Source organism: Sander lucioperca, chromosome 9 (genome assembly GCF_008315115.2).
Source record: "Sander lucioperca isolate FBNREF2018 chromosome 9, SLUC_FBN_1.2, whole genome shotgun sequence".
In the NCBI taxonomy this organism is placed as follows: Eukaryota; Metazoa; Chordata; class Actinopteri; order Perciformes; family Percidae; genus Sander; species Sander lucioperca.
The window spans coordinates 40,802,452-40,827,490 of NC_050181.1; the positions used below are offsets into that span (position 1 = coordinate 40,802,452).

The window sequence follows — 25,039 nt, forward strand, 5'->3', positions numbered from 1 at the left end:
ATTGAATAATAATATTTCTGTTCATCGGAGCATATGTGAATTGATAAATCAACCTAAAATGGACACATCTTCAAAATAAGTTTAGTGTGTTCCATATTTTTTAGCTGCGTAATTTGTTGACGAATAAGCTACGTCGTTCGGCTCAGTGTTTGCACTCTCATCTCTGTAAACGATAACAGCTTCGTGGATTTTAAGGAGCATTAAGGCATTTAATCACAGCCTAAGGGTAATAGGAAACCGTGCCAAGTCTAATGCGAAGGTCACCAAGTTGATTCCAGCCCTCCATGTCAGAGGGGCGGGCTGGTTTAGGAGGGGGAGGTTTACAACCCTCTACTTTCCAGCTAAAGCTCTCCGGGGAGTATCAAACTACCACGTCTGCAGCGGTGAGAGAGGGGAAGAGGAGAGGGGATCAAAATAAGCCGACTGAAGGACAGAGAAGAGAGGACAGCGAGGAATTAAGACTGCTTCATGAAAACAAAGTCGACTGCAACAGCTGGAGCAAAGCGCAAGCTGAATTTGGACATAAAATACGCACAGCCTGCAGCTCCAGAGCCCCCCATCAAACTTCCTGCTTCCAGTAACGTCTGATAATTTGGTCAAAACTCACCAAAACGCGAGAAGAATGCACAAAGTGGACAGATACTTCTCGTGGTTAAGGTAACTCAAGTAACAATTTGCAGAGACGCAAACTGGAAACTCTTTTTGTACTTCGCGAGTCGATCTCGGTTGCCCCGTTTTCGTTTATGGGATACGTTTTCTCACAGACAATGTTTTGACAAATAGTGAAGATTGCGCAAACTGTTACAGAAATATCGGTCCGATTTTGTATTGTATTTTGGAGAGACAAGTGATGGCACCAGAGCTCAAATCGCTTGTCCGACTGCTGTTGCTGGCGGTGGTGTGGGAGCTGAGCGCACAGGGAGCGACGGAGCGACAAGTCAATCCAGAGGTGAGGAATAAACCCAGAGTTGAGGAATAAATCCAGAGGTGAGGAATACAGGCAGAGGTGGAAAACAAATACAGAATCAATGAATAATGCCATATCAGTAAATACGGAATCAAGCAATGAAGTTAGATACATAAATCCAGAGAGGAATAGGCCAGATAATGAAATGCAGAATAGAGGATTAAGCAAGATAAATATATCCAAAATACATAATTAAAAACCAATAGTAAATCTAAAGCAGAGGAATAAAGTCAAACAAATGATTTTGTAAGAAAGAGAGGATAAAGAAAGCTATAAAACAAGGAAACACATTTAGGGTTCAGGAGTTAAAGAAAGGTTTAAATGATGGGTGACTGAGAAATATAATGTATCCTCATATATAAGAGTGAAGGATCCTTCCTGCTAATAATTCCAATCACAGATTTTTAAAGCTTTGTATCCATGAATAGTACTTTCATCAGTTGCCTGTTAGCGCAGGGATATGGGAATGGCTTTGACCCTGGGTTAGAGGAAGCAGCCCATAATGATGATAGCGCTCGTGAAAACACTGAGAAATGCTGAGAGGGCAAAAGCAGGAAAGCAAATGAGGAGAAATGCATGAGCTTGTATTGTGGTCAGGGCAGAGACAGAGGCAATTTTTGTGGGAATGGAGGAGGGAGGGGGGATTGAGAGGTGTGGGTGCAGTTATATTCAGAGGGATGGGGAGATGTAATTGTTGACATCTGTCCTGAGTTATGGCTCAGCGGACTGGGGGGAGGTGGGTTTTACATTCTGAGGTTCTGCAGCATTTCAGCCATGGTCAGCTGTGGAAAAACACCCACAGTTTGAACTATAATTCTGTACATTAAAGACTTCCAAAACTCTCCTGAGATACCAGGTCTAAGTAGTGTTGTAGATCAGGGATGACTTCATGAAATTTCTCTTCTCTGTTCTGGTTTGTTCTATTCTGTCTGCAGTATCAGTAGTCCTCCAACCCCACAGCCAGTCTAGCATCAGGAAGTTGTGTTAATGTTGAAGGAAGTGACATTGTTATGATACCCCTACACACCTGCTTCCTTCTTTATCATTAGTAAATACTGTGTGTGTGTGTGTGTGTGTGTGTGTGTGAGAGAGAGAGAGAGAGAGAGAGAGAGAGAGGGGGGGGGGGGCTAAATGATTTTGGTATGTCACTGGCGCCTAACTTCACTTGTATGGACCTATGGAATTATAATTCCAGCTGCACTAGTGGAAGAAAACTCCATTGACCTACATAAGACTGTCAACTTAAAGGCACAATCTGTAAATAACATGTAAACAGGTCCACCACCACAATTCAAAACTCACAATTGGAACCTGCTATCACATTGTATTGTTTAAAAGAACAAACAATCAAAGTTTTATAATATTTTCTGATGCCATTAAAGAATTGTTTCCATCAGTAATATTTGTTAACACAAGGCTAATAAAGGCTTATATTTTCCAATTGAGATCAATTAAGAAATACACAACAACATACTTTTCTTCTAGTTGCTATACTAGGGATGCAAATTTCAAGGAACATAGCTATCTAGCTAGCAATGTCTAACTTCTTTTTTTTTTGCCTGTAATTGATCTGGGTGGAATACAGCAAGAGTGTAATAGTTACCATCAATGAATTGAATGTAGGAACTTAAACATGGAGATGAGTTACAAGTTATTTGTTACTTTGGAAATAGGTTGAGTCATATAAAGGAGTCTTTTCATTTATAGTTGATCTTTGTGTATCATCACCATAAAAAAGAACAGCAACATCAACATTTAACAACCAGTAACCCAATGAACAGAGCGCATTGGGCATGTCTAATGTCTGCATAAGAAAAAGTCTTTTAGCTACACCATAAGTGATTTTTATGGTCTGGTTGGCCTTTAAGTACAAAGACTATCAAGTTTCTGTGGAAAATTGCACCAAAGTGCATGGTCAGATCTGAAGCACCCTGGAAAGTGCATTGGTTCAATAAGCTAAAAACATCTTGGTGTGTCAGCAGTCACCTGTCTGAGTAACACACACACACACACACACACACACACACACACACACACACACACACACACACATCTTCTGTCTTATGTGCACAGATCTTTTCTTATGCACATGCACATACACATTGCTACAAGCTGAGCTCATTCACTACAGAGAAAGATAAATGGACATGAACTGAGATGATTAAAGCACAGCAGGGAGGACAGTAAGGAGGCTGTTGATGACTAGAAAGAAGGGCATTGTGGTGATGGGAGTGATGCAATCTGGGAAAAGGACAGTTGGAAAAAGGAGCAATTATCCAGTTGAATAGGACAGGATGTAAATCCTAGCTGTCATGCACACACATCCTGTATGGACAAATGTCTCTACGCAGTGACGAGAATTCATATGGCTAAACTGGTAACTTTACATAAGTCCCATCTTGATGTCTTAGTGGTCATTTAGCAAAAGAAAGGAAGGAAGGAAGGAAGGAAGGGTGCATAGTTTTTTCAGACAAAGCCACATCCTAAAGATCACAAATGGGTGGTCTGAGGGCAGCCTCCCTCAGGAAAGAATGGAGGTGTTACAGGAAATAAGGTAATACGCAAAGTCATTACCTCATTTCCTGTTCATAAAGGAAGCAAGCAGTGAGCCACATTCTGGGGAAGCTTTTTTTGTGCCATCAAGATTTGCCTGGCTGGGACTGATATTGCTCAAATGACATGGGCAGAGATGAGTGTTTTTCCACTCTTTTGTAATTGGGTCTCATTGTTGTTGGCTGGAGAGGTTGCTTTAATAGACAGCAGCTGGTGGATTTACACACACATACATCTAAAGACCTTTCTACATATGTTTTGAGGAACACCTGGCCAGAGGGGTCAGCAGCATCATAAATTACTTCCTAAAGGAGCAGCATTAGCCTCATGCAAATGTACAGTACAAACAATTTAAAAAGTTTGATTTTAACATATTGCACTGAATATAGTATACCTACGCACAAACTCCCTCACACACACCATCACAAGCCAATAATGAGCTGTTGCAAGTGTAGTGGGAGCACACATCTGACATAATATTGCAGCTCTCTGGACAGACTGAGTGGATGTGTAATGAGGAGCTGTGTGTGTGCTGTATACCCAGCATGCTTCAGTTGGACTCCCATCACTTTTGACCAAAGTTTCTTTCCATTGGCCCTCACCAAACGGAACAACTGACTTTCTTTCTTTTCTGAAATGCAATCCCTCCCTCTCACTCTGTCATCCTATGCAAAACGAGCACTCTGCCTCCTGACATCCATAGCAACCGTTGTTTGATTCTTGTGGATCTTTCATTAAACAATAAATTCACATCGCTGCATATGAGCGAGCTTGCGCCCTTTACCTCAAAATCCTGGACTTGGCTTCCTAAAAGTACCTTTGCTCTGTGCTTCTAGAAATCAAAGGATCAAGAGTGACTTTAACGCTTAAGTGTTTTTGTGCAGCAGTTTTGAGTGTTCTACATCAGTGATTTTCAGCCGGGGGTAAAATATAAAAAATAGAACTTGTTCATTTGAATAAAAAAAATCCTCATATTGCTTCAGCTGTAATACATGAACACCAAGTTTTAACACGGCTGAAAAGCAGTTAGCAAGCAAGCAGAGAAGTTTAAACAGTTAGCTAAAAGAAATGGATAAACAGTTGAAATAGTTAGCTTAAAGTAGTGGATAAATAGTTGAAATAGTTAGCTTAAAGTAATGGATAAACAGTTAAAATAGTTAGCTTAAATTAATAGATACATCATTTATGGATTGTCAATGAAGGGGTATTTGAGTTCATCGGACAAGGCTGTGTTGGTACATCTGACAAAAGAGGTTGGGAACCACTGCTCTACATCAAAAGACTGTATTAGCTTGGGCTGTCATCTCCTACGCCACTGTAAATAGTGACCATTTCCTCTTCCTGCCACTGCTTTAGTTTCTCAGCCCATTAGCGTGGTCAAAAATAGCAGAGTGCGACCGTGAATAAGACTTTGTCAAGTCACCTTAGGGACCCATGAAAGAGGTGTGGAAGCCTAAAAGTTAAGAACAAGTGTTCAGTGTCACTCAACAGCAGTCTTTTGACTGAGCTGAGGGCAAAGTTAGGGTTTTGTAGAAAAGAAAACAAAGTCAATGTGTAAAAGAGAAGAATAAGTTTCAAGCACAGTCAAATCAACCATTTTTCTTATATTCACAGCGAAGTGAGACGCTAAAGTTTGCGTTTGACTTTCCCGCTCATGTGGCTGTGCTGGAACAGTGGAAAACAGTGAGTCTTTATGTGTCCACTGGAGCTCCATGGGTGAGTCAGAACCAGAAAAGGGCTCATTCAGGGGTGAAGTCTAAACACTGAGACCTCCATGCCTCCCGAGGACAGACAGAGAGGGAGAGATTAGACCTTCAAGGGCCTCCAAAATGCCATTCTGCCATTCACTCCTGCCCAAACTCATACAAGTATAGTCATGCGTAAATATACACATACAGACCTGAGCACATATTCAGATAATCTATGTCAGCACTACTTGCACACATTTGCTTTGTACTATACATATCAACGCTGAAACAAGGCAGTTAAACATGTTTTGCCTCCATTGTATTGAGCAACTATTAGCAGCAGATGGGCTATACACTAATAATTGAATGGCTCTGGGTGTGGTTGTTAAGTATTTACCCTCAAGTCTCTGGGTTTTCCATGAGAGGGATGAGGGAGAAGAGAGGAGAAGGGGTGGAGTGATGAAGCGAAGACAGAGACATGGACGTGGTGGGAAGAGTTTGACTTTGAGGTTTGGATGCGCTGAGGAAGAAATTCCCAGTTAAATTACTGACTGACGCTGCTGCTCAACTGGAGACATCGGTTGAGGTTGCCCAAGGCCTGAGTTTCACCCTGGGACACTCCCTATCTTTTTCTCTTCTCTTTTGAATCCCGTTCATTGCACAAACACTCACTACACCTATGGTTTTGAATGAGAACTATGCAAAACAGATCACATTAAGTTACGTCCTATCAAGCCCTTGCGTGCAAGGAAAAATCAAACACATCCTAAAAGTGCATTACAAGCTCACAAACGTGACTGTGTACAACAGAATACCAAAGTGATCTCGGTTTTCACTGCGCTCACAAAAGCTTCAGTGTTATTTTTCGGCTCCAGCTTGAGAGGGAAAGAGTTTAGGAGAAGCTGTGTGGGAGAGTTGCGGAGCGAAGCTGCTGGCACAAGTCCAGATGTCAAACCAGCACCGCAGTGAAATGGGTTTCCAGGGGAAAGTAAGGTCAAGCTCAGCTGAGACCAAGGGACTGCAGGCCTGAAGAACTCAGTGACCATCATAATGTGCTTTAAGAGCTTCAAACTAATATTTTCTTCATGTACCAACTCAACAGCAGGGATGAGTTATAAGTGTTGCAATCTGCACTGAAACACAAACAAGTAGCTACAGAATAACGTCAATGTAGAAACTGAAGTTAATCTTTAACTGTTTCAGGGGTACTTCCTTGTGCAGTTTCTGTCTCATGTTTTTTTTTGTTTTTTTTTGTTGAAACCTGAGCTTTTTTTGGGCTTAAAAAGCTTGGCAGTATTCTTTAATGTTGACCTTAGTTTCAATTAAATATGGTCTTCAGTGGAGAGCCGAATGTTGATGGTTGAATAGCTTTTGTGTTTAGTCATTAAATGGAGACTGTCCAAATATCCAGATATCAAAACACAGAAAGATGTTACTCAAGAGCTTATTTTCGCTGTCAGTGAGGAATGTGTTGTTGCTCCAGGCGCATAAAAACATCTTGAACTTTTAGTCCCTGTTACTCATAATCAACATCAAAACAAGTAGCTCCTTTACCCTTTTTCAGCTTTGTTAAACAACAAAAATCAGGTGAGATAAGACTTGTTTATGTGTCTGATTCTAATTTAACCTTTTTCTTTCTCCTGAGGCTGAAGTTTCCTTGTTTTCATTTTTGCAATATTTCTCATGACTCACACTGCCGTCTCCTTTTTGTTTTGCTTTAAAGTCATGGCTGCAGCAGTATGGTTACCTGCCCCCGGGGGATATGAGGACCCATGCACTCCGCTCCCCTCACTCCGTCTCCTCCGCCGTCGCTGCCATGCAGAGGTTCTACGGCCTCACCATCACCGGCACATTTGACACCAACACGATTGAGTGAGCACCTTCAAACAGCTTTATTTTACATGTTTAAAAAAAAAAGTACTGCCTCCAAACAGGGTCACCTACAGGTCAATATTCAAATTTGAAAAAAATGTTTTACTGTGTTTTGAGTGGACTATGTCTTGTCTTTGGCAGGGCCATGAAGCGACCACGGTGTGGCGTACCAGATAAGTTTGGTTCCGAAATGAAGAGCAACCTGAGGAGGAAGCGATATGCCATCCAGGGTCTGAAGTGGAACAAGAATGACATCACTTTCTCGTAAGTGAGCAATTTTCTGCATCTGCAAAGACATGATGGAAAGTACCTAAAGCTATTTCACACTGGGATTGTTTTTGCCTAATTTTATCTTTGTAACCAATGAACCAATTTAAGAAAATCCACACTGATGACGTGACTATTGAGCAACTGAAATGGTTTAGCTATAAAGAGGAAATAACTCCATGTCTTACCTTTCTCACCCTCCCCCCCTCACACACACAATTACCCATTCTTCAGTATACAGAACTACACCCCTAAGGTGGGTGAGTATGAGACCCATGAGGCCATCAGGAAGGCCTTCAAGGTGTGGGAGAGCGTCAGCCCGCTTCGTTTCCGGGAAATCCCCTACAGCTACATACGGGACAAAGTGGAGGAGTTTGCCGACATTATGCTCTTCTTCGCCGAGGGTTTCCATGGTGACAGCAGCCCGTTTGATGGCGAGGGGGGCTTTCTGGCACATGCCTATTTCCCTGGTAATGGCATCGGTGGGGACACCCACTTTGATGCAGCTGAGCCATGGACTGTTGGAAACAAGGATCTTACAGGTGAGGCTCTGTTAAATCTATGTTGAAACTGACATTTTGATAAATTAGGGATTTTGTGTCTATAGTGATTACCCTAAACCTAGTCTGGTTAAATGGCTGTCCTTTTGTATTCTATTTTGCAAGGGCACCGTTGCTGCATCTGAGGCTTGGCGCCGCCCAGGACGATTGTGATTAGTTTAAAGAAATACAAACAAGCCAAATCTTTTTTTTTTCTCCCTATCCCAGAATAGATAAGCGGTGTAGGCAGACCATATTCCAGTGCTGACACAGTGCTGTGGAGATAGATCTGGCAACGTGAGACTACCCCAAACCTGATGACACAAATGTTGGGAGTTACTTTGTATGGTGGCAGTCAGGACTCTTAATTTAGCTGTTGTGGGCAAAACACAAGCAGTAACAGGTCCATACATGTGTCAGTACATTTGAGGGTGTTAATGCTCTGGGCTATGTTGATACTGCAGAAATGGAGAAGTGTTTATTTCTTGAGTAGAGCAGACACACAGCTTTGCACCGTCAGCTGTTTGAGTGTGACACATCTTCTTATGACCTGCAGATCATTTTATCTTTGATTTACTGATGTGATGTATTTGTGTTCGTTTTAGTCACTTAAAAATGAGGAAACAGCAATATTTGCTCCTTCTCCTTCAGTACTCATTGTGTCATCAGCATAAGAGCAAAATCCTCCTATTTCACATCTCCTACTTTACTTTCAATTATTTGAAAATAATTAAATGGGGTTTTGGTGTTGAAACAGGTAATGATATTTTCCTGGTTGCGGTCCATGAACTGGGCCATGCTCTGGGTCTGGAGCACTCCACTGACCCTTCAGCCATCATGGCACCCTTCTACCAGTGGATGGACACCGAGAACTTCGAACTTCCTGACGATGATCGCAGAGGCCTACAGCAACTTTATGGTGCGTTATTGACAGTTCGCTATCCAAATCACTGTCAAAACAGAGTTTCTTAACTTAAGTGATACATCATCAGAAATATGTAGAAAGGTAGGTTTAGGGTTTAGGGTTAGGGTTGTATATTTTTTCATGGGGGATCATTAAGTTTCATTTAGCATTAAATGATATGTAAAGGTTGAGATTAGGTCTACGAAAATCATTTTCATATGTCCTTGTTCACAAAGGGTCTGGATCAGGCCCCCATGTAACACCCCGTATTCCGAACCACAACCCTGAGCCCACATATTCACCAGAAAAGCCTCGCTTTGGCCCCAACATCTGTGACGGACACTTCGACACCATCGGCATCCTCAGAGGAGAAATGTTTGTGTTCAAGGTAAACTCACACAACCTTGTTGGACTTTAGCTATGACAGTTTGTCCAGCAGGCTGTTTACAAATCTCTTTTCTCTTTCAGGATAAATGGTTCTGGAGGGTACGTAACAACCATGTTTTGGATGGCTATCCCATGCCGATTGGTCACTTTTGGAGAGGATTGCCCACTCATATCAATGCCGCTTTTGAAAGGGAAGATGGGAAATTTGTATTCTTTAAAGGTAAGTTTTGCTTCAGTATATTGATAAAACATTTACAAGATTTCCCTTTAAAAGTCATCATCAAACAGGCAAAATCTTGCAGTTATCTCATACGTGTTCTTTCTTCCCAGGTGACAAGTATTGGGTGTTCACTGAATCAATTCTGGATCATGATTCCCCTAAGAGTCTAAAGGAAATGGGCACTGGGCTTCCCAAAGATCGACTAGACGCTGCTCTCTTCTACACTCCCACTGGACAGACATTCTACTTCAGAGCGAACAAGTTAGTCATCTTCCTTGTGTATGTGTGTGTGTGTGTGTGTGTGTGTGTGTGTGTGTGTGTGTGTGTGTGTGTCATATCCCACAATGAAACTGTACTGTTTAGTTTAGTAAGTAAGTTTACCGTATAAACTACTGAATCCAAGGAAAATCCATTTGTCACCACCACAAAAAGATATGTTTGAATGTTGACCATATAAGGTCCAAACACTTGAAGTCAGTAGCATGCTGAATTACAAACCATCTCATTTAAACATTTAAACATACCTTGAGGAATTTTAAAGCTTGCTAAGGTTCCCCATATTTACACAATAGACATTGTTATAAAACAGCTGGGTAAAATGTGGCCAACCAGTCAGTGATTACAGTGCAGGTCAAGTCTGGCTGTTGGAAGAGATAACACCAATCCATCTGAACTATTTCTGCAGAAAACATTCATTTTGTGGCCTGCCTGGTGGTTTAGTTTAGTTCAGCAGTAACACACAAACCAAAGTGCATTTTCAAGTGTCGGGGGTCAGGAGCAAGTCGAGTCTCAAGTCATTCAAGAATAGTCCAAGTGAGGTGTAATTTTTTAAAAGTCTCAAGTTATATCTGAAGTCCTTAAGGGCAAGTCCAGGTTAGGTCTCAAGTCATTCAAGCCAACTCCAAGTCAAGTCTCAAGTAAAGTCTCTCATCTTTTAGGAAAAGTCCAAGCCAAGTCTCAAGTCTAAATCAAGTCTTAAGTGTGTCAAGTCAAGTTCTTTAGGTCAAAGAAAAGTCCAGTCTCCAGTAATTTCAAGTCTTAAGTCGTATAGGGCTAGTCTAAATCAAGCCCCAAGTGTGTCAAAACAAGTCTCAAGTTAAGTCTCAAATCCTTGAGGATAAGTCATTTTTTACCTTTAACTCACCATAGCAGTTCCTCTCTTTACCTTTCCCTTCTTATTCTTTGTTTAGATATTACCGTTTCAACGAAGATACACAAAGCGTTGATGATGGCTATCCCAAATCTATTAGTACGTGGCAAGGGGTGCCTGACAACATCAAGGCAGCCTTCATGAGCAAAGATCAAGGTAACAGTGTTGTGTATGATATCACCTAGATTATTTTATCACATCTTTGGGTGAACCAATACATGAAGAGTTAGTTTTTTCCTTCCAGTTCAGGTTTATTTCTCACATTTCTTTCTTCAACCCCTCAGCGTACACCTACTTCTACAAGGCCAACAAGTACTGGAAGTTCAACAACCAGATGATGCGTGTGGAGCCGGGTTACCCCAAATCAGCTCTTCGTGACTGGATGGGCTGCCCTAACGAAGACCCCAAGACGGACGGAGGAAGAGGCGGAGGCGGACATGACAAGGACAAGGAGAGGGAGAAGGACAAGGAGCGGGAGGATAAGGACAGAACTAGAGATAGAGAGAGGGAAAGAGAGAGGGAGAAGGAGCCAGAGAAGGATACGGAGGTGATCATTATTGAAGTGGATGAGAAGGAAGGTGTAGGTGGTGGCAGTGGAGCAGCGGTGGTGGTGTTGCCACTGTTCCTGTTAGTGTGTGTGATTGCGACGCTGGCTGCCTTGGTGTTTTTCCGTCAGTACGGTACCCCGCGCCGACTCCTCTACTGCCAACGATCTCTACTGGACAAGGTGTAGACGGAGGAGGAAGGGAGGGAGAGAGGAGGGAAAGACAGGGAGAGAAAGAGAAAAAAAAAAAAAAAAAAAAGTGGAAGGAAATGTTGAACAGAGATAATGAGAGCAGAAGCGATACAACTGGAGAAATAGCAGAAGGAAAAGCACCAGACTTGCATTTTCTTAAATATTCGTACCACTGCCAGATTCCTTTTGCTCTGTCTCTCAACCACTCCATTCTTCCACTTTTTTTTTCTCTCCCTTCTTACTCTGCCTCTCTCCTCGTGGTAACTGACGCCAGCTCATTGCTGTTTGTTTTAGCCTTTTCAATGTCTTATTTTTATTTTTTGTCAGCGGTCAGTGTTTGTGTCCTTGGGAATTTCCGCTTTGAACCTGCATCTCCATGACGCCCATTCTAGCATGTCCCTTTGAGTAATTAAAGAGCGGGTTTGATCATTCGTCCCCCTTGTTAACTTGCACACACTCGCATAAGCACACACATTTGGAAACCACAGTGGCATTCTTCCAGTAAAGTAACATGTCAGAGCCAGTATGGACCATGAAAGGGAAAGCAAAAATTATCTGAAGACCTTATGAAGCATGAGATACACTCATTTTGGAGTAAAGCAGTAAATACGACTGTGTCTTTTCCTTTTTTATATCAATGTCTTTAGTGCAGATAATTATTATAAATGATGTTGTCATTATTATTATGACTAATACTATTATTGTTGTTGTCCTACGTGTAAAGAATGTGTTTTTGTACACTGTCATTAAAAAGTCCTGCTGGACAGTGACATACAGTTTTGAAAGTGGCCTTAATTTTATATGTGTGGGGATAGTGAATGGGGAAGGGGGTTATGTATTCTTGAAACTTGATTGTTCTTTTTTTTATTTTAATTTTTTACATTGAATCCATCTCAAATGAAAATAAATTGAAGATCTGAAAATGACTCCTTTTTGTCATTGTACTTGTTTACAGTTTTCAAATCATGGTGCTACATTACTAGTCAGGGGTTATAAGTAGTTTAACAACAATGATAATGATGCTAGTGATACTGATACTGATAATTATCTAGTTTTTTCAACGAGACATTGTGTGTGCTTATATTTTTAAGCTTTTCTTACAAAATAAAGTACTTTCAAAAGGCTTTCTGTGCTTTGATTTTCACTTAGTAAATGACTCACATAATCTTTCTCCCTTTGTGCCATCTTTCTTTTAACTGCTTAAAGCTGAACTGGAGCCACTCCCTTTAATGCAGTAATATCTTCACGTAGGTCTAATTGTTGTCATATAATCCAGCTCTTACCTGGACTCTTTGCCTTTACCTCTCATATCGATCACATCGCTCATCCGTCTGGTCTTCCCCAGTCCTCCTGGACCTCCAGGTTTCTTGCTCCCCGACTGCACCGCTCTGCGCCTACTGGTGCTCGGAAACTGGCAGGCCATAAACTTGGTCGGAAAACGCGGACTGGATCCAAAGCTTAAGTAGAAACAGGGATGAAGAGGATTGTGTAAAGCCGTTGTAGCACAGCAGGAAAACATATCTCAGCTATACGATTAGAGAGAGAGAGGGTGTGTGTTCTTGTGTTTCCATCCTTATAAGGACCAAAAAACCTTCACAAGAGTAGGAAGATAAGGAAAATCATACATCTTCAAATGTGTTTGAAGTTAGGGTTTGATAAACAGTGGAGAGCTTTTTATAATGAGCTTAGTGAGTGAATGTGGTCAATGCAGGGCCTCACAAGGATAGCAATACAAACATGCTCTCATGCATGTTTTGCACCAATATAAATGCCTTTATTTGTGCATTATGCACTGTGTGTATGCGCACTCCCATCCACCACAAGCTAATAAAAGCTCAAACAGCAAACCTAGGCGTCTCCCCCCTCCTTAATGATCCCAATAATGAACAACTGCTATGCAGCTATTAGACTCACTGTGAAGATGACTGACTGCAAGAGACAGAGTGGGTGGGGGTCAGCGCCTCTATGATATGTTTACAGCAATGGAGCTTTATGCAATGAAAATGATGAGGTATTTTCCTATTGTGCCGAAAAGATTGAGGGCGCCCATTTGTCTCCACTTTGCTGCAGTGTTTTGAAGAGCTGGGACTGGGGAGAGAAGTCACGAGGCTCTTTGTGGGGGGAGAATGGAGGGAGGAGATGAGGGGGAGTGAGGAGGGTTAAGTCACATTTGGATGCCAGAGATGGAGCAGAATTCCATGAGCAACATCTGGAATTCCAACTGCATCATGTAGGCCAGACACAGCAGGAAGCGGCAATAAGGGGATGGGAGTTGGTTTGGATCTGTTTAATTGGCTTTTTGGACTACATCACAGTCACAATATACAGTATGTAAAGAAAGAATCATGTTTTTTTTTCTCAGCTAGTTTCAATATGCAGCTTTATTCATGCATGATGTTTTTCTTGCTGAAATCATCTCAGTGGCCTGCACACAAGTCAGTCATTTAGCTGTAGGTCACTATTTGATGTTTTCTGTCTTCTCCAGCTGATTCTGCAGAGTGAAGAAAAGATTCGCCTCAGCATAATTCTTCCCCACAGTCTTTCTCTTCTCTCTGTGTAACAGGAGAGCTTTTTCTTCACTGTCTGCGAAATGACTCACTCCTTTTTCACAAAGCCCAACAAAAGACCAGACCACACTGCCCCGCACTCTTCCAGCCACCTCCTCTCCTCTGGCTCTCACATTTCACCCAGATAAATGAAAAGGTCATTTATAGTCCTCATTCCAGTGCTACTGTCTTTCCACAAAAGCTGATTTACAAACATAAACTCCTCAATCCATTCCTCCATGCCAAGTGCCTCACATCCACTAATCTCCAAATCTCATCTCTCTGTCCACATTGAACTCTACTCAGCAGACACCATTATCAAGCTCCTTTTATGTTCCTGTCTCTGTGCTGGACACTTCCTGGGCCTGTTTCAGTTGGCATGTGTATAGCCTGCAGGCTGATGAATGGAAACTTCCAAATAGGGGAAGTCCTGCTCTTGGCTATTGTGTCTCATAATAGCCAACCCGAACATCATACTGTAATGTAATTGCAGGACCAACCTCAGAGAGAAGACTGAGTAACTTTCCCATTAAATGAGACTGAATGATTAACAGAGAATGGTTAGTGTTACACTCTGCCTGGCAACAAGGATGTGGGATGGTGGAAAGGCGCATTTCTAGTGAGTGGCTATATAGGTTACACATGGTTTTCATTTCCATCAGTTAAAGCTCTGCCACATCCTGCACCAAGCACTACTACAGGAATACAACAAACAGGAACAGGGGGTTTCTCTCCAGAGTCTCTGTCTCACACACACAACCACTGTCTTGAAATTTGGTACTAACACTCATGTTTATTGGAGGATCAATTGTAACAATCTTAACTATTCATGCGAAACTAATGACATCCCCACCCAGCCTCAGCTGTACTTTGTGTTTGATGCTCATAACCTAGCGAGTTAACGCATGCTAACTCGCTAAACTAAGACAATGAACATTATAAACGTTATTCCTGCTAAACATTAGCATGCTGACATTAGCATTAAGCTCAAAGCACCACTGTGCCTAAGTACAGCCTCACAGAGCTGTAGACTGATTTGATACGAACATTTGTGGTTTCCATAGGACATCATACAAACCGCTGTGATATGCTGACCCAATACAGCGAAGAATACAGGATGACTAACTAGAAAGATTATAGACCTTTTTCACAGCAGATATTCTGACGTGTCATAGCAGGAAAAGCACAGGTGTAACCACTAATGCTAACGTTCGCTCGATTTCCATTTAAATGTCTCATTGAGCCAGCATGCACAAATAACTGATGACATAAATGACCATCGTTAAGGTTATTAAGTACACCTGTGCGTTCCCTCCTATAACATGAAGAATGCTATGCAGGGGTCAATCGTGCCTCTGGGAATTTAACTCTCTATTCAAGTGCTTTCTTTCATTCATTGTTTTAAAATAGACTTAGGAAGGGTGCAAGAGTGGTTCTTAGAGTGGAGCTGCTGCAATCCCACACTTACATGCTAGTCTCACACACACACACACACACACACACACACACACACACACACACACTTTATTTGTGGTGTACACTGCCAGTGAAAGAGAGGGATCGATACCTAATACTTTTTCCGTTGTGTCTGCATCTTATTATTCCATTTAGCTACAGTACACAGAGCTATGCATGGAAATAACTTTCCCTATTAGTTTAACATAACTTTTTTTGTGTGCCCCAGATGTCCCAATCTCAGTTTTTTTCTGTTTCATCAGATATTTTACCAACGGATTAGTTTGTTTTCCTAGCCATGCAGTTTTGCCAGCGTCTGCCCCCTGAGTGCTGAATCTGCTTAATGCTATCAGTTTAAAGCTACGTGCCTGCTTTTGTTACTCTTAACACAATGTCTGCACTTTGAATTGGGTGTGGTTGGGTTGCAGTGGGAGCCGTCTCTTTTAAATGTCGGAGGGAGGTATTGTGTGGGCGAAACAAATTACAGGTGCAAGGAAGTTAAACAATCAACATTTCAACTTCTTTAGGTCACTTTTTTTCAGTCCTGTCTCATATGGCGTGGTTTCCCAAACCCTGCAGAAAAACACCTCCATCATAGGAGATGCTGATTCAGGCTCTCCCAAGTCCAGCTACCCTCGCCCTGACCCAGCCATATGCACAAGGAAACCCCCATTCTTCGCTGAGGGCCTGGTCAGGATAGATGGAATCTAATTATATATACAGTGACTGTCTGAACTCTCAAGACCACAAGAAAGAAGCAGCAAGACTCCCCCTCCCCACATCTCCTGCAGTCTGTTAATGAAGTATCATACAACCTCATGCTTGGTTTTTCTCCCTCTCGCCTCTTCCATCGCAACAAGGCACATCTGGTTTCCATAAGCACATACACATGTCATCACAAAAAAAGGAGGGGTGAAAAAGGAAGAGAGGACTGAAAGAGGAGGGGGAAGGGTGTGTATGTATCAAGGGAAGTTTAAACTTCAAGGAGTGGTAAGACTGACTGTCAAGATATCGCTATCTTTCATCGTCTCTCCAACGTCTTACGTGGTTTCATGACACAAGCCAGCTTCCCTACAAAATAAAAGGAAATCTATAAGAGCATGTATGCATATAGAGGGAGTGTGAGGGAAACCATGGGTAAATAGGACACAGACAGAGAAAGAAAACTTCAAGTCATAGGAGAGTGAGAGGAAAGTCAGTGAGACATGCAGAGATCAGAAAGGCCACATCAGAGGTTGCCTTTGAAAGTGGAGCTCAGAGGGTCTCTATGCTGAGTTCCTAACAGTGCTGGACACAAAGACCTATGTGGTTACACTGAGGAGGGGAGGAGAAGAGGAGGCGGGGGACGCTGGGCGGGGGGGACGGACTGCTTACAGAGCGAAAACATATTGTTTTTACTGCCCATTCATCAGCATGAGAGTGGCCTTGCTCAGCTGACTGGCTGATCCTGGAGAGGCCTTTACCACTGACCTGAGCTCTCTCCACCAGACACAGGTGGTCTGCTGTGGTCCTCCAGCTGTCACTAGTGGTTCTGTAGAAGACCCACAACCGTGGAAACATTATTTAGGGTCATCTCTTCATCTGTTGACAGTGCTGTCCAGCTCTTTTAACTTTAAATTTGCTAGAAGGATCTTTACCTCGACTGGCCTTCCTGGTCATGAGCTGAACTCAGAGAATCCTGGTTTAAAGCGGCAGTAGGCCGTTTTGCATGTTGAATTTTTCAAGACTTTAATATTCACAATGTGAAATTAGCAAACTGAAATACTTCTTAGTAGTGCCTGGAGTCGGGGTTCTCTTCGGTGGGGTCAGTTTTCCATGGAGAGAATGCTCAGGTGTTTTGAGGAGACTGCAATAGATTTAGTCACTTCCTGTAGAGGCAGGGACACACATTATGACTGAGACGATTATTAATATAATTTGGGGGCGTTCCAGTCTGGGTCCATTGGTGTTGACAGTTAAAATCATAATGTAAGATTATGTAAAAAGTCTAATCTTAAAGGTCCAATGTGTAGGAATTTCTCCCATCTAGCATTGAGATCATATATCACAATCAACTCTCTCGCACCACACAGTTCAAAGTACGTATTACAGCTACGGTAGCCTTCACGCTTGAAAAATCCGGTCTCTTGCTCTTTTCAATATCCTTTTTCTTTTTCTGGGTGAAGAAGAAGACTCCTGTTCCTGAAATTTCGATTTTGAATATGTGTGGTCCATCAGGCCGGGAAGCTACAATACCCATTAGCAGCACCTGTGAGTTTATCATGTGACAGCGAAAACGTGAAAGGCGGAGCAGTATGTCCTGTATGTCCCTTACCGGCTAACGTATTTCAAGATGGCGCATGAATATGGAGCGACTACCCCAAGGGGGTGAGAAGGGGGTAAGCAAAGCCCGTCTACGGAAAGCCGTTCCACTCCCTATTAAGCCCCATTGTACCTACTTTGGTTGCAGTTCCACCAGAGTTCCACTGGGGGTGATCACGGTCCAGTGCAAAATGAATGGGACCCTATGGAGCTAGACGGCTAAATTTGTCTCTTTCGCCTGATTGTCGTTGAGAAATCTCAGATTTGATTGTAGTTTTTGCAAGTTCAACATGGATTATAGGTCAAAAGTTGAATGAACGAGTACTTATGCCCTTTCGATTTGTTACAGGTTGAGTCGTTGTTGCCCATAACACGCTAGCATTCTGCTAATGAATGCTGATTGGTCAGTGAAGGACTGATTACGATCGGAGATCCCGCTTGACGACATCCGAAGCAGAACCAGAATGCCAGAGTGAATATTTCGGCGTGGTCTTTAAAACATTAACAAACCTCTTTCTAGCACGTGTATTAACAGGGAGAGTCTAATCTGTCAGCTGTGTTGTCGATGCCTCGAGAGAAAAAAGGAAGCGACTCAGAGCTTGCCGTAAAGCAGAATCTCTGGCCGTATATGTGTATGACGTCATTGACATTTTAAAAGGCTTTTTAGAACAAAAAAGCCACTTTAAAAAAATCTAACACCCAGCAGTGTGTATTTTCTTAGCCTCCCCTTTCAAATGCAACATTCAAATTACTAGACAAAAAATTATATCCTGAGAAAAGTGGATTTTGAGGGGTATAGCTCCATAGAGTCCCATTCATTCTGCACTGGCCTGTGAGCGCCCCCTATATGGAACTCTGGTGGAACTGCAACCAGTTCAGAAGCCGGAAGTAACGAGAGAGTGGAACTTCTTCCCATATTAGAAATTCTTTGGGGTAAGCCTTGTCGGTACACGATCCGTTCTGCCTGCACGATCCGTTCTGCACATGCGCAAGATAATACTGTTTTACGTATCCATACGACCTGCACGATCTGTTCCACGCTAGCCTATGGCTAGCCTCCACCGGGAAGCTAACGTTAGTTTAGCTAACAGCTAATTCGGCTAACCGCTAGCTGACAGCTAGATTTAGTCTAAAATAACGTTAACTCAAACGTAATGGGAAAAGCAGGCTACAGCTAAATTAAGACTTCACAGTAATAACAATAAAGACAAGTATTGAGTGATTGTATTTTAAATGAGCACAAGTAAAGTAGAACTGACGTAACAGCTGTTATATATGTTAGGTGTTTGTTATATATGTCAACGTTTATTTTCAAGTTTTATTTTGAGGGTCTTTTAAAGTTATTACATGCTGTCTCAGCTAGCAGTTAGCCGAATTAGCTGTTAGCTAAACTAACGTTAGCTTGGCTGTCGACCGGAAGCGTGGAACAGATCGTGCAGTGTCGTAAATCCTCGTACAACCGCGCATGCGCGAACATTTTGCGCATGTGCAGAACGGATCGTGCAGGCAGAACGGATCGTGCAGAACGGATCGTGCAGGCAGAACGGATCGTGCAGAACGGATCGTGCAGGCAGAACGGATCGTGTACCGACAAGCCTCTCTCCACAACGCGTACCTCCTATGGCGCCATTTTGATGCTACCTAGCTTTCACCCGCCGTTAGCATTCCATTGACTGCCATTCATTTTGACAGCGAATAACTTTACATGTGAAGCGTTTAAAGACTTTATTTGTCCATTGTTTATTTCTAAAGAAACACGACAATGTATAAAAGGCTCCATTACCTTGTACCTCACGTTATGGCTCCGTAGCAGACGTTTTTGTAAAAATAGGCTAACGATTGCTTCATAACCACGCGACTTACTGTCGCATAGTAGAGAAATTACCGTATAGTACAAGAGAAGCTTGCAGGCAGTTTCAACTTCCATTAGCTGTTTAAGTGTAATTACTAATGTTAACTAGCATTTTAGTTAGCGATAATTAGCCTGTACCTATGTTATCTCCTTACATATACCTACGCTCTCCGTCTCTGCAAGATTGGGAATGATTGAGATTTCTCTTGGCACAGCTACCAGAAGACTTACAACTATCTACATCTACGTCTTCGAGCTCAGTGGGAGGCTGTGCAGTATCGCTCATCCCTCACCGGAAAAGTGCTTCTAATATACTTCACTGGTCCCCGTCCAGAGCAATGGGATCTGATGGTCCATTTCTTTAACTGTCTATGGTCTACCCCAGTTCATGCGATAGCAAATGTAAAATTTTAAGCCAAAAGGAATACTTCGAATTGATGGTGGAGGTAAATATTCATGAAAAAGGACATGTTTGTGAACGGGCAACACAGATTTTGATAATGAACAACTAAACACGTTACACACTGGTCCTTTAAGTCTTCTTATCAAGTCGCTGCCGGCCGTTATCATAAAGAATTTTTAAATACGTTTGTTTTGAGTCGTAAGGTTTATGCTCCTTCCTGGCTGTCAAGGACAAAGTTTCAGCTAGTCTTCAGGTTTGTCCTAAGACTTCCTACAGTGCGTTTACCACAGGCCAATGGACTCTGTTGTATTAACATTCCTCTCACCACTCTCAACATCATTTCCAGTTGCAGCAGGCAGCCGTTTTTGGCGAAAAAGCTCTGATAAACCCACTGTGTGCTACCTGCCGAGCATCGAACGGCAGATAGACAAAGTTTTGCCTCATTTCCACTGCATAGTTCAACTTGACCCGACTCACTTTAGGTACCAGGTCCTTTTCTCTATTTCGTTTTCCACTGTGGATAGCACCCCCACAGTGTAGGTGGAATTTTCAGCTGATCGCCATAGTGCCACCATGTGAAACTGCCGTGACATCATCTTTAATGCAACACTCAATGAATCCTTTCACCTGCAAACAAACAGCACTTCGTCAACTGTACAGCGTGGCGTAGGCCATAGTTTTGTGGGCTGACATTTTATAAAATCTGGGTCGAGTGAATACAAATAAATTGTGTCCACTATTAACGGTTTCTCTGCCATTTAAAAATGTCGGGTTTGTGCAGGATGTCCCACGTCATGCGCAACTGACGAACCTAGTGATGACTCTCTCTCTGTTTTAACTCCACCTTCTAGTATCGGCTCAATTCGATGGAATCTCGACTGAGGTGGTACCAAAAAATGTACCAGGTACTTTTCAAAACTTTTGGAGAACCAAAAAAGAGTGAGTCGAGCAGAGCTGTGTAAGTGGAAATTCTGTATTAGCAACTAGCTGGTGAAGAAAATGGAACATTAAGCAGCCAGATATTTCACTGAAGAGTTGGCATAGACCAGACCTAAAAGGAGAGAATATTGGACTGGAATTTGTCAGGTCACCAGTAACATGACTCCAAAAAATGCCAAAGTTGCTCCGTTTCTGCTGGATGTGTAAATAGGCAACTGTTTGCCATAACAACTTTATATATGTAAATGTTTTCAGCTTGCTTCACTGAAGAACAACAAAAACTTACCAACCCTTAAGTTGTGGTTGGGTGTAAAGGCTGTAGCGGGCCTTTCAACCTTTAGTGTGGAATGACATTTTCTTTGGAGGAACTCATTGCCTCAATATTGTAGGCTTTATTGACCGTGTCATTAACTTGCCCTCTCTCTTTACTCCAGCCCTGTTTTTTACTTTATCACACTGTCCTCAGAAACAATCTCTTCCAACTTTCCATTTGGCCAACACATCATCACTTTGCCCTAAACTTCAACTTATCTTCAAAACCTCCAACTGCATGGCACTTAACCAACACACTCACATACATGCTTCTCTCCGCCTGCTTGCTAGATAAAACCGTCAAATCTCTCTCCAGCGCTCTCATTCCAACTAGGCTGCCTCAGTTAGAAATTTGTTCTTGGGTTGCCAGAAAGATGCCAGGGTGAAGGATTCACTGGCCCTCAAAGAGTCCAGACACACAGTGTTGCATCAGGGCAGAAGAATGTTCTGCTCAGCGACCATAGGACTGTAATTACATAGAAACACTGCTGAGCTCTGCAGGATGAACGTCAAGACCGGAGAGATGGAACAAGGGAATAGAAGAGGGCAAATACATGATTTACAGCGGACAGAGAAGGGAAGGGTGGGTGACACAGAGAATATGGTACACAGGGTAAACACTCCCAACTTGGAAAAAGCACAAGATCAGGATAAATGTTAAATGAAAGAAAATGGTCACTACTAATTATTCTCTACCTTTATATTCTATTTTTATTTGACTGCATGAAGTCGTTCCCCTTTTGTCCAATGGACTGATGTGGTCGACAATATGGTGTGACTGACACCTTGTGGATTCTTGTGGAAGTGTAACCGCAGATTTAACCGCATACTTAGCTTGAATTTAACTATTCCCAGTAACTAGTAAGAAGTTACATTTTTGCATCCCTGGGACCAATGGAGAACTTAAATTACAAATCCTCCAGTAGGAAGATTGGAAAAGAAATGTCACAGTAATTTCAAATTTCAATTTTTATTATTTATACATTCACCACTGATAGGCGTACTCAAAGAAGAAATTTAAAAACAAAAACAAACCTTTGTACTAAAATGATAAAATAAAAGGTAACAAAAAAATGGTTAGAAAACTCATAATGCAACCTCTCCTCTTGGGCCTGTATTGATGCTACAGGGTAAGAGAACTGGAGGAAGAGGAGGGAGGAATAAGAGAATCAATGATAAGGACATAATCATAACTTGTGTCAAGTGTGACAGACATCGATTCTCCTCCAAGGAGATTCGGAACCATTTCGCTTAACTAAACAGGGAGAGGAACACTGCATTGCCTTAGTAGTTATTCCACACATGTCCAAAAATACCCCAGAGCTGCCTTATTTAAAGACATGATTTTAAGTAATCTTATATGTCTGTACAAAATGCCAAACACACCTATTCCAATATTTTCAGATTTATGCAAGCCTCTGCACAGAGGTCAGAGTTTTCTATTTAGGCAGGATTGGCAAGGAGAGCCTTGGACTACATGCAGCAACAAAAGGATTCCTCATCCAGATTTTAGAGCTGTTAAAACACTGAGGCGACAACAGTTGATTGCAAATCATAATTGGCACCTACACTTTGGGGCAAATGGGGAACATGAGGGGAAATTATTAAAATTACCCAGTGTGCCATACTGCAAAACCGTCAAGACAAAAATTTAAGAAAAAGAGAGGCAAAAGTATAAAGAAAATATATCAAAGCTTGACAGAAGTGCGACATACAGCACTCTGGGAAACAACACCGCAAAAAAAAATAAAATAAAAATAACACATGGTCCCCTTTAAGCCTGTCTGTGTTTAAGTGTAGATGTACTATAAAAAAAGGTGACAATTTGAGAGATGGTGACGACATCAGTTGGTCCTCTGTTGGGTCTCAGTTGTAACAAAGTACATGTAGTGAAAGGCAAATGGAAGAGGGTGGTCTCTAGGACAGTTCCATCAGTTGATTGGCCATTAACGTCGCCTTTCTCGTGGGTCGCTGCGGCTGCGTGAGCGTCTGCCCACGCCTGCTCCACGGCCCTCTGGCCTACGGTAGCCATCCCTGCGTTTGTCATTCTCCCTCTCCCTCTCCCTGTCTCTGTCTCTATCTCTACCTCGGTCTCTGTCCCTCTCTCTGTCCCTGTCCTTTTCCTTCTCACCCTCACTTCGCTCTCCAGTTGGGCCGCCTCCAGCTTTCACCCTCTCCTTGCGCTCCTCTTCCCTTTTTTTCTCCTCCTCTTCATCTTGCTCCTTCCTCCGTTTCTCACGCTCCTTCATCCGTTCTGCTTTGGCAGCTTCCCGTTGGACAAACTATAATGAATAGAATGCACAGATCAATACTTTTCAGTCTTTAAGTAAGGACTTGAATTATATATCTATGCCATGTACTTAAAATTGTGCATTAAAAGCAGCAAGCAAAGAGTATAAAGTGGTTATGTGTCTCACCTGTTCCTCTGTAAGTGGAAGCCAGTATATGCAAGGAGCTGCTTTAGTTTTGCGGAACAGATCATCAAGCAGCTTTGCAGGGGGATCCTCAGCCATTTTCTCTGCCAAAAACATTCACAATATTAGGGCTGCACAGCTGCCAACGATTTTATTTATTATCGATTATATCTCAATTCATTGTTTGATTTATAAAATGTCAGAAAACAGCAAGAAATGCCTATCACACTTTCCAAAAGCCCAAGGTGACATCGTCAACTGTCTAGTCTCACAAATGAGAAGGTGGAACCAATGAATATTTCTCTTTTTTTTTCAGCTTGAAAAAAAAAAAATAGCATAATTTTCTGTTGATCGACTAATCCATTAATGTTTCAGCTCTACATAGTATTGACCAAAAGTCTATTTTACCTAATGTTAATACAGTCTAATCTCATGCCTGCATGTCTTACCCTTCTTCTCAGTTTTCTTCTCCTTGCTCTTTCCCCTCTCCTTGCGGCGCCTCTCTCTGGAGCGTGACCTCCGGGGACCTTCCTCCTTCTCTTCACCGGGTTTCCCAAACTCTCGGACCTTGTCGCGATCCCACTCCCGCTCTGCTCTAGCCTTCTCTCGGCGCTCCATCTCACGCTCACGCTCGGCCCACTGGTCTCGCTCAGGGAGGAGAGAGGGCAGGGCCGATGTTCGACCACGGCCAGAGCCAGGCCCCCGTTCCTCTGCTCCGGGTTTACCGGCTACACCCAAGCCTTTGTGGAAGTCCAGCTACAAATCAGAGATATGCTTAGGCTACAGATGGCTAAGCAGTGTGGGCGTAAGAGAAAAACAGACTGATAACAGTAAGGTCTTACCTCATCCTGCTGGCAGAAGTCTACGTTAAGGACTTTTGGGTTGCTCTGAGGCCATTTCACTCCATGAAGAGCTGCCCGTGTAGCAACTGCCTCCTCTGAGCTACAGTACTAAACACAGAGAGAAGAGGGTAGCTCCATGAGACACAGAAGAACCTTCCACAGGCCAAAAGCAGTCTGGCTCAGATCTACAGTCCTCTATCAGAGAAAACACATGCTCGTAAAAACTCACAGTGACATAGCAGTGAGACTTGATTTTGTCAATCCAGAAGCCCTCCTCCACCAGGGTGCCAGTTCTGCCGAGCAGTTCCTTTAGCTGCCCCAGAGTGAACGGCCTCACCTAAACAAAATATTACAGAGCAATTATTAAGACTGCTTTACACAATTAATAATAGTGTAAGTAGAAATACCAAGCATGCATCCATTAACAATATTAATGTAAATAGAATGAAGATGAACAAAAACTGCACACTGAGTTTAAGACTACAAAATATAAATTATACCATGGTCTGGGTGGATAATCAATTCTGATTGGCTGCAGGGTGTCCATTAAAAAAGTGATATAGAACACCTTCTTACGAGTTTTGGTGAAACTGACTGTTTACCGTTCTAAATGAATGTGCTACATTAAATGAAAAAGGACATCTGAATATGTTATTTCCAACACAGAGTGTAGTCCATCAGCTCCTCGTCCT

The 25,039-nt window shown here is 42.4% G+C and overlaps 2 protein-coding genes across 2 annotated transcripts in view; one reads left to right on the forward strand and one right to left on the reverse strand.

Moving 5' to 3' along the window:
* The first annotated feature begins 337 nt into the window (after positions 1-337).
* Positions 338-12,209, forward strand: mmp14b (matrix metallopeptidase 14b (membrane-inserted)). The gene is made up of 10 exons (XM_031306904.2): positions 338-949; positions 6,932-7,080; positions 7,222-7,344; positions 7,582-7,889; positions 8,644-8,805; positions 9,027-9,178; positions 9,259-9,397; positions 9,508-9,658; positions 10,588-10,703; positions 10,832-12,209. Exons 1-10 carry the CDS (start codon positions 851-853, stop codon positions 11,278-11,280), a joined length of 1,848 nt encoding a protein of 615 aa, XP_031162764.1. The 5' UTR covers positions 338-850; the 3' UTR covers positions 11,281-12,209.
* Positions 12,210-22,124: 9,915 nt separating this feature from the next.
* acin1a (apoptotic chromatin condensation inducer 1a) overlaps positions 22,125-25,039 on the reverse strand; it is a 51,944-nt gene continuing 49,029 nt past the window's right edge. Inside the window, exons 97-101 of the mRNA XM_036005184.1 lie at positions 24,577-24,684; positions 24,348-24,455; positions 23,955-24,261; positions 23,509-23,609; positions 22,125-23,373 (exon numbers count right to left, since the gene is read on the reverse strand). Of these exons, the coding sequence (XP_035861077.1) occupies positions 23,038-23,373; positions 23,509-23,609; positions 23,955-24,261; positions 24,348-24,455; positions 24,577-24,684 (960 nt within the window). The 3' untranslated portion in view covers positions 22,125-23,037. The remainder of the gene's footprint in view (positions 23,374-23,508; positions 23,610-23,954; positions 24,262-24,347; positions 24,456-24,576; positions 24,685-25,039) is intronic.